Raw genomic sequence first — 16,160 nt, 5'->3', positions numbered from 1 at the left:
AACCTTAGTATGTCCTCCCCACCTCTTGTCCCTCCCTTCCTTCCTTCCTCTGTTGGGCATTAAACCCAGGATCCCCACAAGCCAGGCAGGCACTCCATCTCACTATATCTCTAGTTTCTGTGTTTGTATTTTTGAATAGAAAAGTAGTTCATTTCCCCAGGTCCTCTGGAGGACTTGCTCCAGATACCGCTTACAAATGTGCTCTTATTTGAAAAGCGGAGTCAGATTCCTTTGATCATACATGTCTTCAATGGTTTCTAGAAAAAAAGTATCAAAAGACAGGCTGTAAGAGAATGTTTAAATATTAATGTAGTGCCATATCTAACATGAACCCAGAGGCTTATAATGTTTGCAGTATACAAATTGGTTCAATTTCTGATGTGAGGTCATTAAAATATAAAAACAAATCTCATGTATATAATTCGTTATTTACCATATCTGCCCAGGAACTCTTAAATTGAGTCTTTTCTAATCAAATATCAATATGTTCAAAAGTTTAAAATATTCACATTCTACAAGAATATATTAATTTGCATATTGACTCTCCAACTAAAACCTACTCTTCTCTCCTTCAGGCAGAGTTCACAGCCATGAGGGAGCAGTACATGCGTGGGGGAGAGGGCTTCATCATCTGCTATTCTGTCACTGACCGCCAGTCATTCCAGGAGGCTGCCAAGTTCAAGGAGCTGATTTTCCAGGTCCGTCACACCTATGAAATTCCCCTCGTGCTAGTGGGTAACAAGATTGACTTGGAGCAGTTCCGTCAGGTGAGTGCAAATTTTATATCAGCTTGTCTTTGCGTCCAGTGATACATGGTATCAAATATGACTGGTTCTAAGTTTCAGCTAATGACCTATAGTTTTCCCTAAGAAATCCATAAATCTTCCCTTATCGTGTGCTTTCTTCCTCTGTGTAGCCTGTCTTCTATGCTTCTCATCCCTCTTTGTATTCTTGGCAGTGTTAGATTTGCTTTGGACAATAGCATATAAAAGATAAGAGTCTGTGGAAATTCTGAGTTTGAGGTTTCAAAAATTTTTCTGGAGCTTCTGTGTTTTCCACTGCATTTGCTCACATTTGAGCTCCAGACGTCACATGAACCCCATGGGCCATGCGCACCAGGCTAGAGCTGTCCTTACCAAGGGCATGCATGTAGGCAAAGGCATCTTGCGTGTTTCAGCAGCAGACACCTTTTCCTTTCGTTATATAAGATATCCCAGCCAGTCCACTCGGAACAGTAAATGCCCCACAGTTGAGCAGTATTCGCTTTCTGACTCACAGAATCCACAATAAACACAAAGATTTAAGTCGCTATGTCTTTAAGTCATTTTTCATGCAGTGATAGATAAACATCCCCCTTCTTGTACGGAATGAGAAATTGCTCTCATATACAGTTGGTATTTTCTAACCAATTCAAGCTCCGCCATCACGATAGTCAATAATTTCATGTATTCAAACAAACTTGAGAAGATCATATATATATATATATATATGTATACATATATATAGATTTCTACAAATCTATGTATACAAATACATATGCATGCATATCAACTTTTTGTAAATCTAATTCTCTAAATTGAGCGGCTTAGTTGTAATTTGGGATGCGTCATCTTTACGCCACCTTTAAATGTGAACTGGCTTTTAATAGTTTCAGTTATTTTTGTCAGTGATTATTTTTTAAGCCAACTCTTACTGCAACGTACTTATAAGATCTTTTGCTAAGGTAGGACTAGTGACTAAAGAAAACAGAGGGTTTCCCCCCTAATTTATGTATCTCATGCATTTGAATCTTCATGTGTCTATCTTGAATGACAAGTTTTCCAGATTTACCACAGTTCACTACAGTATATTCTCAGTGAGTCAGACACCACTTCTTAGACGGCACCTGATGGGGGGCTGTAGTGGTGGCCTCACTGAGATGGATACTTGGAAACTGTAACCCAGATATTTGTTCCTGGACAAGCAAAGCTACCACCGGATTCCATTTCCATGCCTTAGTTTGTAGAAACGAACTTGCATGCAAATCAAAGTTTTGTAAGTCTAATCCTCTAAATTTGGTTACTTAGTTATAATTTGGGATGGTCATGTTTATGTATACTACCTTTAAATGTAAACTGGCTTTTAATAGTTTCTGTTATTCCTGCAAGTGATTAATTTTTAAACCAACTACTACTATAACTTACTAATAAGTCCTTTTGCAAAGGTAGGACTAGTGACTGAAGCAAACAGGACCCCCCAAATTTATGGCTTATGAATTTGAATTTTCACATGTTTAATAAATGCAGTGTTTTCTTAAAATGGAAAGAGCTTATATAAAGCCAATGTTTCTGAAGCTTTGCTTAACATGGAAATAGAGCTATTTAGTGCAAGGCTTTTTAGGGGTAGCTTTTTTGTATTTCATATTGTACTTCAGAGTCTAAACTTTTTTTTTCCTTTTTTCCCCATCTTTATTAAAGTGGGTATTTCTTATTTGCATTTCAAATGTTATTCCCTTTCTCGGTTTCCAGTCCAACATTCCCCTAACTCCTTCCTCTCCCCTGCCATATGGGTGTTCCCCTCCCCACCCTCATCCCATTACCGCCCCCCCCCAACAATCACTTTCACTGGGGGTTCAGTCTTGGCAGGACCAAGGGCTTCCCCTTCCACTGGTGCTCTTGCTAGGCTATTCGTTGCTACCTATGCTGTTGGAGCCCAGGGTCAGTCCATGTATAGTCTTTGGGTAGTGGCTGAGTCCCTGGAAGCTCTGGTTGCTTGGCATTGTTGTTCATATGCGGTCTCAAGCCCCTTCAAGCTCTTCCAGACCTTTCTCTGAATCCTTCAACGGGGGTCCAATTCTCATTTCAGTGGTTTGCTGCTGGCATTCGCTTATGTATTTGACATATTCTGACTGTGTCTATCAGGAGAGATCTACATCCAGTTCCTGTCAGCCTGCACTTCTTTGCTTCATCCATCTTATCTACTTTGGTGGCTGTATATATATGGGCCACATGTGGGGCAGGCACTGAATGGGCATTCGTTCAGCCTCTGTTCTAAACTTTGCCTCCCTATTCCCTCCTAAGGGTATTCTTGTTCCCATTTTAAAGAAGGTGTGAAGCATCTGCATTTTGGTCATCCTTCTTGAGTTTCATGTGTTCTGTGCATCTAAGGTAATGCAAGCATTTGGGCTAATATCTACTTATCAATGAGTGCATACCATGTGTGTTTTTCAGTGATTGGGTTACTCACTCAGGATGATATTTTCCAGTTCCATCCATTTGCCTATGAATTTCATACAGTCATTGTTTTTGATAGCTGAGTAATATTCCATTGTGTAGATGTACCACATTTTCTGTATCCATTCCTCTGTTGAAGGGCATCTGGGTTCTTTCCAGCTTCTGGCTATTATAAATAAGGGTGCTATGAACATAGTGGAGCATGTGTCTTTGTTATATGTTGGGGAATCATTTGGGTATATGCTCAAGAGAGGTATAGCTGGGTCCTCAGGTAGTTTAATGTCCAATTTTCTGAGGAACCTCCAGACTGATTTCCAGAATGGTTGTACCAGTCTGCAATCCCACCAACAATGGAGGAGTGTTCCTCTTTCTCCACATCCTTGCCAGCATTTGCTGTCTCCTGAGTTTTTGATCTTAGCCATTCTCACTGGTGTGAGGTGAAATCTCAGGGTTGTTTTGATTTGCATTTCCCTTATGACTAAAGATGTTGAACATTTCTTTAGGTGTTTCTCAGCCATTCGGCATTCCTCAGCTGTGAATTGTTTGTTTAGCTCTGAACCACATTTTCAATAGGGTTATTTGTCTCCCTGTGGTCTAACTTCTTGAGTTCTTTGTATGTTTTGGATATAAGCCCACTATCTGTTGTAGGATTGGTAAAGATCTTTTCCCAATCTGTTGGTTGCCATTTTGTCCTAACCACAGTGTCTTTGCCTTACAGAAGCTTTGCAGTTTTATGAGATCCCATTTGTGGATTCTTGATCTTAGAGCATAAGCCATTGGTGCTTTCTTCAGGAAATTTTATCCAGTGCCCATGTGTTTGAGATGCTTCCCCACTTTTCCTTTTTTTTTTGTTTTTTTTTTTTTGTTTTTTGTTTTTTTATTAACTTGAGTATTTCTTATATACATTTCGAGTGTTATTCCCTTTCCCGGTTTCCGGGCAAACATCCCACTCCCCCCTCCCCTTCTTTATGGGTGTTCCCCTCCCAACCCTCCCCCCATTGCCACCCTCCCCCCAACAGTCTAGTTCACTGGGGGTTCAGTCTTAACAGGACCCAGGGCTTCCCCTTCCACTGGTGCTCTTACTAGGATATTCATTGCTACCTATGAGGTCAGAGTCCAGGGTCAGTCCATGTATAGTCTTTAGGTAGTGGCTTAGTCCCTGGAAGCTCTGGTTGCTTGGCATTGTTGTACATATGGGGTCTCGAGCCCCTTCAAGCTCTTCCAGTTCTTTCTCTGATTCCTTCAACGGGGGTCCTATTCTCAGTTCAGTGGTTTGCTGCTGGCATTCGCCTCTGTATTTGCTGTATTCTGGCTGTGTCTCTCAGGAGCGATCTACATCCGGCTCCTGTAGGTCTGCACTTCTTTGCTTCATCCATCTTGTCTAGTTGGGTGGCTGTATATGTATGGGCCACATGTGGGGCAGGCTCTGAATGGGTGTTCCTTCAGTCTCTGTTTTAATCTTTGCCTCTCTCTTCCCTGCCAAGAGTATTCTTGTTCCCCTTTTAAAGAAGGAGTGAAGCATTCACATTTTGATCATCCGTCTTGAGTTTCTTTTGTTCTAGGCATCTAGGGTTATTCAAGCATTTGGGCTAATAGCCACTTATCAATGAGTGCATACCATGTATGTCTTTCTGTGATTGGGTTAGCTCACTCAGAATGATATTTTCCAGTTCCAACCATTTGCCTACGAATTTCATAAAGTCGTTGTTTTTGATAGCTGAGTAATATTTCATTGTGTAGATGTACCACATTTTATGTATCCATTCTTCTGTTGAAGGGCATCTGGGTTCTTTCCAGCTTCTGGCTATTATGAATATGGCTGCGATGAACATAGTGGAGCACGTGTCTTTTTTATATGTTGGGGCATCTTTTGGGTATATGCCCAAGAGAGGTATAGCTGGATCCTCAGGCAGTTCAATGTCCAATTTTCTGAGGAACCTCCAGACTGATTTCCAGAATGGTTGTACCAGTCTGCAATCCCACCAACAATGGAGGAGTGTTCCTCTTTCTCCGCATCCTCGCCAGCATCTGCTGTCCTGAGTTTTTGATCTTAGCCATTCTCACTGGTGTGAGGTGAAATCTCAGGGTTGTTTTGATTTGCATTTCCCTTATGACTAAAGATGTTGAACATTTCTTTAGGTGTTTCTCAGCCATTCGGCATTCCTCAGCTGTGAATTGCTTGTTTAGCTCTGAACCCCATTTTTTAATAGGGTTATTTGTTTCCCTGCGGTCTAACTTCTTGAGTTCTTTGTATATTTTGGATATAAGGCCTCTATCTGTTGTAGGATTGGTAAAGATCTTTTCCCAATCTGTTGGTTGCCGTTTTGTCCTAGCCACAGTGTCCTTTGCCTTACAGAAGCTTTGCAGTTTTATGAGATCCCATTTGTTGATTCTTGACCTTAGAGTATAAGCCATTGGTGTTTTGTTCAGGAAATTTTTTCCAGTGCCCATGTGTTCCAGATGCTTCCCTAGTTTTTCTTCTATTAGTTTAAGTGTGTCTTCTTTGATGTGGAGGTCCTTGATCCACTTGGACTTAAGCTTTGTACAGGGTGATAAGCATGGATCGATCTGCATTTTTCTACATATTGACCTCCAGTTGAAACAGCACCATTTGCTGAAAATGCTATCTTTTTTCCATTGAATGGTTTTGGCTCCTTTGTCAAAAATCAAGTGACCATAGGTGTGTGGGTTCATTTCTTTCCCCACTTTTTCTTCTATTAGTTTGAGTATATCTGGTTTGATGTGGAGGTCCTTGATCCACTTGGACTTAAGCTTTGTACAGGGTGATAAGCATGGATCGATCTGCATTCTTCTACATGCTGACCTCCAGTTGAACCAGCACCATTTGCTGAAAATGCTATCTTTTTTCCATTGGATGGTTTTGGCTCCTTTGTCAAAAATCAAGTGACTATAGGTGTGTGGGTTCATTTCTGGGTCTTCAGTTCTATTCCACTGGTCTACCTGTCTGTCTCTGTACCAATACCATACAGTTTTTATCACTATGCCTCTGTAATACTGCTTGAGTTCAAAGATAGTGATTCCCCCAGAAGTTCTTTTATTGTGGAGGATAGTTTTAGCTATCCTGTTTTTTTTTTTGTTATTCTAGATGAATTTGCAAATTGTTCTGTCTAACTCTTTGAAGAATTGGATTGGTATTTTGATGGGGATTGCATTGAATCTGTAGATTGCTTTTGGTAAAATGGCCATCTTTACTATATTAATCCTGCCAATCCATGAGCATGGGAGATCTTTCCATCTTCTGAGGTCTTATTCAAATTCTTTCTTCAGAGGCTTGAAATTCTTTTTTTTTTTTTTGGTTCTTTTTTTCGGAGCTGGGGACCGAACCCAGGGCATTGCGCTTCCTAGGCAAGCCCTCTACCACTGAGCTAAATCCCCAACCCCGAGGCTTGAAATTCTTATCATACAGATCTTTTTCTTGCTTGGTTAAAGTCACACCGAGGTATTTTATATTATTTGGGTCTATTATGAAGAGTGTCATTTCTCTAATTTCTTTCTCAGCTTGTTTTTCTTTTATGTAGAGAAAGGCTACTGATTTATTTGAGTTAATTTTATACCCAGACACTTTGCTGAAGTTGTTTATCAAGTTTAGTAGTTCTCTGGTAGAACTTTTGGGATCACTTAAATATACTATCATATCATCTGCAAATAGTGATATTTTGACTTCTTCTTTTCCAATCTGTATCCCTTTGACCTCCTTTTGTTGTCTGATTGCTCTGGCTAGATCTTCAAAAAGTATATTGAATAAGTAGGGAGAGAGTGGGCAGCCTTGTCTAGTCCCTGATTTCAGTGGGATTGCTTCAAGTTTCTCTCCATTTAGTTTAATGTTAGCTACTGGTTTGCTGTACATGGCTTTTACTATGTTTACGCATGTGCATCGAATTCCTGTTCTTTCTATGACTTTTATCATGAAGGGGTGTTGAATTTTGTCAAATGCTTTCTTAGCATCTAATGAAATAATCATGTGGTTTTTATCTTTCAGTTTGTTTATTTAGTGGATTACATTAATGGTTTTCTGTATATTAAACCATCCCTGCATACCTGGGATGAAGCCTACTTTATTATGGTGGATGATTGTTTTGGTGTGCTTTTGGATTCAGTTTGCAAGAATTTTATTGAGTATTTTTGCGTCAATATTCATAAGGGAAATTGGTCTGATGTTCTCTTTCATTGCTGGGTCTTTCTGAGTAATTGTGGCTTCATAGAAGGAATTCAGTAGCGCTCTATCTGTTTCAATTTTGTGGAATAGTTTGAATAGTATTGGTATGAGGTCTTCTATGAAGGACTGATAGAATTCTGCACTGAACCCATCTGGATCTGGGTTCTTTTTGGTTGGGAGACCTTAATGACTGCTTCTATTTTGTTAGGAGTTATGGGGTTGTTTAAATGGCTTATCAGTTCCTGATTTAACTTCAGTACCTGGTATCTGTCTAGGAAAATGTCCATTCCTCCAGATTCTCAAGTTTTGTTGAATATAGGCTTTTGTTGTAGGATCTGATGACTTTTTGAATTTCCTCCGATTCTGTTGTTATGTCTCCCTTTTCATTTCTGATTTTGTTAATTTGGATACACTATCTGTCTAGTCTAGTCTGGCTAAGGGTTTATCTATCTTGTTGATTTTCTTAAAGAACCAACGTTTGTTTCTGTTGATTCTTTGTATAGTCCTTTTTGTTAGTAGTTGGTTGATTTCAGCTCTGAGTTCTACTCTTCCTGGGTGTATTTGCTTCTTTTTGTTCTAGAGCTTTTAAGTGTGCTGTCAAGCTGCTGAAATATGCTCTCTCCTGTTTCTTTCTGCAGGCACTCAGAGCTATGAGTTTTCCTCTTAGCACAGCTTTCATTGTCTTCCATAAGTTTGGGTATGTTGTACCTTCATTTTCATTAAATTCTAGGAAGTCTTTAATTTCTTTTTTTTATTTCTTCCTTGACCAGGTTCATTGAGTAGAGCATTGTTCAACTTCCATGTATATGTTGGCCTTCTTCCCTTATTGTTATTGAAGACCAGCTTTAGTCCGTGGTGGTCTGATAGGATGCATGTAATTATTTCTATCTTTCTGTATCTGTTGAGGCCTGTTTTGTGCCTGATTATATGGTCAATTTTGGAGAAAGTACCATAAGATGGTGAGAAGAAGGTATATCCTATTTTTAGGATAGAATGTTCTATAAATATCTGTTAAGTCCATTTGGTTCATAACTTCTGTTAGTCTGTGTATGTCTCTGTTTAATTTCTGTTTCCATGATCTGTCCATTGATGAGAGTGAGGTGTTGAAATGTCCTACTATTATTGTGTGAGGTGCAACGTGTGCTTCGAGCTTTAGTAAGGTTTCTTTTATGTATTTAGATGCCCTTGTATTTGGAGCATAGATATTTAGGATTGAGAGTTCTTGGTGGATTTTTCCTTTGCTGAAGTGTCCTTCCTTACTTTTTTAGTGACTTTTGGTTGAAAATCCATTTTATTTGATCTTAGAATGGCTACTCCAGCTTGCTTCTTCAGACCATTTGCTTGGAAAGTTGTTTTCCAGCCTTTTACTCTGAGGTAGTGTCTGTCTTTGTCTCTGAGGTGTGTTTCATATAGGCAGCAAAATGCTGGGTCCTCATTATGTATCCAGTTTGTTAATCTGTGTCTTTTTATTGGGGAATTGTGTCCATTGATGTTTAGAGATATTAAGAAATAGTGATTTTTGCTTCCTTTTATCTTTGTATTTGGAGGTGAGATTATGTTTGTGTGCTTGTCTTCTCTATGTTTTGTTGTAAAGTGATTAGTTTCTTACTTTTCCTAGGGTGTAGCTTGCCTCCTTGTGTTGAGCTTCACCACTTATTATCCTTTGTAGGGTTGGATTCGTAGAAAGATATTTTGTAAATTTGGTTTTGTCATGGAATAACTCGTTTTCTCTATCTATATAAATTGAGAATTTTGCTCGATACAGTAACCTGGGTTGGCATTTGTGTTCTCTTATGGTCTGTTTGCTGTCTTTCCAGGATCTTCTGGATTTCTTAGTCTCTGATGAGAAATCTGGTATAATTCTGATAGATCAGCCTTCATATGTTACTTGACCTTTTTCCCTTACTTCTTTTAATATTCTTTCTTTGTTTTGTGCATTGGGTGTTTTGACTATTATGTGACAGGAGGAATTTCTTTTGTGGTCCAATGTATTTGAGGTTCTGTAGGCTTCTTGTTTGTTTATGAGCATCTCTTTCTTTAGGTTAGGGAAGTTTTCTTCTATGATTTTTTTGAAGATATTTACTGGTCCTTTGAGCTGGGAATCTTCACTCTCTTCTCTACCTATTATCCTTAGGTTTGCTCTTCTCATTTTGTCCTGGATTTCCTGTATGTTTTAGGCCAATATCTTTTTCCATTTTCCATTATGTTTGACAGTTGTGTTAATGATTTCTATGAAATCTTCTGCTCCTGAAAATCTCTCTTCTATCTCTTGTATTCTGTTGGTGATGCTTGCATCTACGACTCCTTGTCTCTTCCTTTGGTTTTCTATATCCAGGGTTGTTTCCCTGTGTCCTTTCTTGATTGCTTCTATTTCCATTTTTAATTCCTTCAACTGTTTGATTTTTTTCCCTGGAATTCTTTCAGGGATTTTTGTGATTCCTCTCTATAGGCTTCTACTTGTTGATTTATGTTTTCCTGAGTTTCTCTTAGGGAGTTCTTCATGTCTTTCTTGAAGTCCTCCAGCATCATGATCAAATATGATTTTAAATCTAGATCTTGCTTTTCTGGTATGTTTGGATATTCAGTGTTTGCTTTGGTGGGTGAATTGGGCTCTGATGATGTTATGTAGTCTTGGTTTCTATTGCTTAGGTTCCTGCGCTTGTCTCTTGCCATCAGGTTGTCTCTGGTGTTACTTTGTTTTGCTAATTCTGACAGTGGCTTGACCTTCCTATAGGCCTGTGTGTCAGGAGTGCTGTAGACCTATTTTCCTGTTTTCTTTCAGCCAGTTATGGGAACAGAGTATTCTGCTTTCACGAGTGTAGTCATTCCTGTTACTGTCTTTCAGTTATTTGTGTGGGCGGGAACCAGAAGGACCTGCCCCTACTTCTCCTGGGTCCCTCTGCACAGGGGGACCAGGTGGTGCTAGGCATTTTCCTCTAGAGTCAGAAATGTGGGCACAGAGTAGTCTCCTCTGGTCTCCCAGGCATGTCTGCCCCTCTGAAGTTCTAGTTGTCCCTCCCATTGGATTTGGGTGCACGGAGCTGTTTGACCGGGTCAGTTCAGATCCGGGTTCTATCTGGACTGCAGGGCTACTCCAGCTTGACTGCCCCTATCTTCCTGTGCCTTGAGGCCCTATACAGTTTCCTCTTGGCTCAGGGATGTGGGCAAAGTTATGCAGAAGTGGCGGTGTCTCCTGCCCTGCAGTCTCAGGATTGCCCACATGTCTGGGCAATCAGCTCTCTCTCCCATGGTGTTTGGAAACAGGGATATGTGGGCCAGGATCAGCAATGTTTGGGTGCCAGCTAGAACCTGAAAGTGAGTCTAAGCTTCTTAAATACAAGGTAACTATTTTTCTAGAAAGCTGTCTTAGTTACTGTTTTGAGGAGACACCGTAATCAAGACAAATTATTATTATTATTATTATTATTATTATTATTATTATTATTATTATCATCATCATTTAGTTATTATATCCTGAGTGCAATTTCCCCTCTATCCTCTCCCTCAGTCTATCTCCACATCCTCCTTTTCCCCAGATTCACTCTGCCTTCATTTCACCTCAGAAAGGAACAGGTCTTCCAGGGACATTAACTGAATACAGCAATAAGCTACAAAAAACCAGGCAGATAGTCTCACACCAAGGCTGGAGGAAACAACACAGTAGTAGAAAAAGGGTCCCAGAGGTAGGCTTAAGAACTAGACATATCTTCTGCTCTCACTCTTTGGATTCCCACAAGAACTCTGAGCTACACAACCTGTAACACATATTCAGAGGACCTAGGTCAGAGCAGTGCAGGCTCCTTGATCTTTGTGAGCCCACTTGAGTCCTGGTAACTTGATTCTCTGGACAATGTTCCTGTGGTGTCCTTGATCCCTTTAGCTCCTACAATCCTTCCTTCCTCTCCTCCACAGGACTCACCAGGCTCCATCTATTATTTGGCCGTGGGACTCTACATATGTTCCCATCAGCTGCTAACTCCAGTCCCAGCATATCCTGTAGGCATGGCAAATTGTAGGTCCAAGGTTTTGTGGCTGAGTTGGTGTCCCAATCCCTCCACTTGAGGCCTTGCCTGGTTATAGAGGATGGCCAGTTCAAGCTCTATGTCACCCATTACTAGGTTTCTTCACTAGTATCATCCTCATAGATTTCATGGGGCTTCCATTGCACTAGGTTTCTGCCTCACTCCCCACATGCCCTCCAATTCCAGCCATCTTTGCCAGTATTTTCTCCAACCATCACCTTGCATAATCCCTCCCATTTCCATCCTTAACCATCCCCAGAATACTTTCCAAATCTATTCTAATTCTCCTTCCAAGAAATCCCCCTCCCCCATCCCATCTTTTTAAGCCCTCCTTGTTACTTAGCCTCTCTGGTCTGTGAACTAATTTCACGGCTAATATCCACTTATAAGTGAGTCCATACCATGCTTGTCTTTCCATGTCTGGGTTGCCTCAATCAGGATGATTTTTTTTTAGTTCCATCCATTTGACAACAAATTTCATGGTGGCAGTTGTTTATTATTATTATTATTATTATTATTATTATTATTATTGCTGAGTAATGTTGTATTGTATATTTTTTTACATCCATCCTTTGGCTGAAGGAAACCTAGGTTGTTTTCCATTCTGGCTATTATGAATAAAACTGCTATAACATAGTTGAACAAGTGTCCTTGTGATAGAGTGTAGCATCCTTTGGGAGTGAGACTGGGCTTTTGAAACCTCACGCTCATTGAAACATTGACAAAGGCCATTACTCCTAATGCTTCTCAAACATTATCATTAATTAGGAGCCAAGCATTCAAATATATGAGCTTATGGAGACCTTTCTTATTCAAATAAAAGTATAATATATCTTTGTCTTCTGTGTAAACTAATGTGTTGCTGTTTCTCTATTTTGCTTCTGCTAAATTGTGTACTATGATAGGGTTATATTTCTGTAAGAGGAAATGATTATCTCAGTGGCTTATTATGACTCTATCCTCACTTGCTTTGCAAAAGAAAGAAGGACATGTATGAACCTCCTGATACCTCTCTGATGAGTGGGAATCCTTTGATTGATGTCTTGGCTAGGATTTTGTTCAATTGACATAATCCATGGTTGTCATGGAGGAAGGAACCTTAGTTGAGAAAATGGCTTTTGACCTCTTGGCAAGTCTGTGAGAGATTTTCTTGATAAGTGAATGATTTGGGAAGACCCAACCCACTGTGGGCAGTGTCAGCCCTAGGAAGGTGCTCCTCACTGTGTGAGGAAGAAGTTTGAGAAAGCCACTAAGATTCCACCCATTCCTAATCTTTGCATCAATTTGTGCCTCCAGGTTTCTACTTTGAGTTCATTCCCTAGCTACCCTCAAAGGTGTACTGTAACCTGTAAGCCAAATAAGACTTTTCTCCCCCAAATTGCTTTTGGAATTTATCACAGGAACAGAAGGCTAACTAATTCACTTTCCTTAGGGCTTCTAGGAAGAATGAGGGGAAACTATCACACCTACATCATTAATGGCTACTAGGAGGCAACCCATGTGTGCGCCAGTAGCAGTTCCTTATCGTACACTAAGAATTCCTGGAGAATAAGCAGCTCTGACTGGGTTAGTCAGGGGAGTTTTAAGTGACTCTAAGAAGTCTGGGAATATGAGAGCATTAGGAAACAATTTCAGTCCATGACTTGTAGAGTGACTACACAGAATGATTCCATATACTGGTGACATTGGCTTTCCCATGCTTTTGAGGTACTTATTTTATAGATTCAAAGAAAAACCTTGACCCAAAGACTCACAACTATCCGTGAAGTAGGATCTGGAGGATCCATCACACCCTGGGGAGTTGACTGCTCCTTCCCAGTTAGCACCAGAGTAAATCACAGCATTACAAACTACAGAGTTCACCAAAGCTACCACTATGAATAAACAAAGGAAACAGTCACATTCTGATTTCACAGCCTTTCTTTTCAGATAAAGACAAATAAATGTGATAGTCACAGAGAGAGAAAAAGCCAGGAAAATGCAATTACCACCTTCTTAAAGGTCCTTCTGCACCATGTCCCCAAAAAGGAAGTCTCTGATAATGAAGTGCTGATGTGGAAATTGGGCTTCTGGCTGTGGTGTTTGTGATAGAAATGACCATTCTGGAAAGTGCAGAGCCGGGTTTGTTTTTTTTAAAATGCAATTTCAATTTACACTTTATTTTCATCTTTCAGCCTTGTGCTGCTCAAAGGTAGGCATTTGAGGAATGAGAATATTAAAGAGATAAATCTATTGACCGAAGCTGATTTCACAAAGCTTTGGTAGCTAGTAAGAAAATTAAAACTAAAACTGTGTATTCTATACTACATGGATGCTTGAAAAAATGTTTAGGTATTTTATATCTGAAACATGCTCATACACACAGATATCTATTATCTGTCAACCATTTATATGTATGTCTATCTATCATCTATCTATCTATCTATCTATCTATCTATCATCAATCTATCTATAACTCTCTCTGTAACCCTATCTATCTATCTATCTATCTATCTATCTATCTATCTGTCTGTCTGTCTATCTATCTATCTATCTATCTATCTATCTATCTATCTATCTATCTATCTATCTATCATCTATCAGCAAAGAGCAAAGATGCCAACACCAAGACTATAGTTCAAAAAGTCATATGAAGTTTCCTAAAGTAACAAAGATAAAGTAATAGAAGTCCAGACTACAGATAGCCTGAATCTGTTGTGAAGTAACGAGGGATCAGTGGGGAGTTTTTCATTAGGCATCTCTTCTTTTCTCATTTGGCCTTGACATAGGTTGAAACAGAAGAATTTTTCTAACTCAAGCTGTCTATTTAATAGTGTAGGTGCTTGTGTTGCTAATGTATTTTGGTGAGCCTCAAGGCTTTCAACTAAAACGAATATCATTGAATGAAAGAAATAAGTAATGATAGTAAGAGGATCAAGCTTTTCACCCCCTGCTTCAGTTGAAATGAAAGAGCACTTTGTGTGTGTTAGTATTTTCTCCAGGAATATTCATTCTGGTGCTGATGATGCTTTTGATGAATTATTTTGATGATGCATTAGAATTCATTAACTATATTTAATCCTTACCATTATCATGAAGTTAGCTCCCATGTGGTGTGTATACCTATTTATCTAGGAGCCAACTGAAACCTTTAGACATCCAGGAACTTGCACTATTTCATGCCGTCAGTTAAAGATAGGAGATAAAACTTCATGTTTTGTGATTTAACATTTCTCTGCTGTACTGTGGACCTGTCAAGGACTGATCTGTCATTAGTGAGTTCATTGTTTTTCTTTTGGTTTCCCTCAGATTAAGGATGCATTTCAGATAATAAAATAAAATAAAAAACAGCATGTTTTTTTGGCAATTAGTACAGGGAGAATCAGAAGAATACTTCTTTGAGTGTAAATGGATAGTTCCAAGGCCCTGGATAGGAAACTTAGCCAAAGCAAGAAGAAAGAGAGTAAGGGGAAAATAAGAAAAAGAAGATGAGTCAGTTGTTAAGAAAGACTGTTTCATGCAGCAGAAAAATCTTTCCAAAGTGAAACTCCTTTTTCTAGAACACAAGAGAACACTGCCTAACCCTGCATCCAGACTGTTCTGTGATTTTTGACTCTAAGACAGCATTAGGTCCTTGGGCTTCTGTGATCATTTTCTTCCTCCTAATCATATTTTCTTATGTCATACTGGGGAGATAAAGAGGATAATTCTGTTTGTGAGAAACCTTAACCAACTGCATAAAAATGGTTTATGAATGAAATGAGTTTCAGAGACTTGGGGGATAAAGTTTTGCATCAGTCTACAAGCTTCCATATCCTCAAGACAGAACATTAGCAAACCCTTCAGTTATGACACTGCAAGAAAGAGTAACAATGACCTTGAAACAAGGAGATATTACTTTTCATAACTGGTCAGCTCAGTGGTGTCTTGGGATAATGGAAGTCTTTTTTTAGTCTTCAGTGAAATATATAATGCCAGAAGTATTGTTCTTAATTTAGAGGTGAATAACTGTATCTCTGGGCATTGGGCATGGCTATGTTGAAAATAACATTTATGTAGAGTTGTAGCAAATGCATACTTATCATAGTAGAGTAGAAATAGCTTGGGAACACTAGAAGAAAAGAAGAAAGTCCTTCTCAATACCTTTGTCCCTAGGAGCTATGCATTGAAAGTAAGAACAAAACAGAAGTGTCTTGAAGTCAGTGAATACAATAGTTATTGATAAAGATGAGACTCATTTTGCAGGATGCTTGAGATAAACACCCAAAAAGAAAACAAATGTCCAGACCAGAGAGAAACAGTGAGATGAATGGTGAGAGTTATTGTAGGATGATGGGGGGAAAAAAGCAAATGTTAGACAAAAGGACTAAATTATGGGTTTCAAGCTGTGGTGAGGAGCAGCCTGTGATTTGTGGGGAGTTAGGAGTTGAGCATAGACATGTGCCATACATCCTCAGGATAACTTGGCAGGCAGACTCTTCATTGGAGACACATTTCATCAAAGTGAAAACAAACATACAAATATCCACCAAAATGTGTGATATGAAAATAAGCTCATTTTCAAACTTGAGAGGTTCTTTTCTAAATAGAAATGAAAGATTGAGAAATGCATTTCTATTGTCATGACGGACACTTAGATTTAACTAGTACTTTCGTTTATCTCTAGTTACAATTTTGTGACATTTTCATCTTTTTAAATTTAATTTATTAAAACGTGTTAACTGATATGGAAAGTGAAACAAAGCTTAGAATTTTACATAATTTTCCAAA

The 16,160-nt window shown here is 39.1% G+C and overlaps 1 protein-coding gene across 1 annotated transcript in view; it reads left to right on the top strand.

Annotated features, from left to right (window-relative positions):
* The window catches only part of Rit2 (Ras-like without CAAX 2), a 356,224-nt gene that overhangs the window by 173,809 nt on the left and 166,255 nt on the right, over window positions 1–16,160 (top strand). The window contains exon 4 of the mRNA NM_001013060.1: window positions 576–767. Within this exon, the coding sequence (NP_001013078.1) occupies window positions 576–767 (192 nt within the window). The remainder of the gene's footprint in view (window positions 1–575; window positions 768–16,160) is intronic.

The sequence above is a fragment of the Rattus norvegicus genome, chromosome 18, assembly GCF_036323735.1.
Source record: "Rattus norvegicus strain BN/NHsdMcwi chromosome 18, GRCr8, whole genome shotgun sequence".
Classification (NCBI taxonomy): Eukaryota; Metazoa; Chordata; class Mammalia; order Rodentia; family Muridae; genus Rattus; species Rattus norvegicus.
This window is presented reverse-complemented; position numbering and strand designations above follow the sequence as displayed.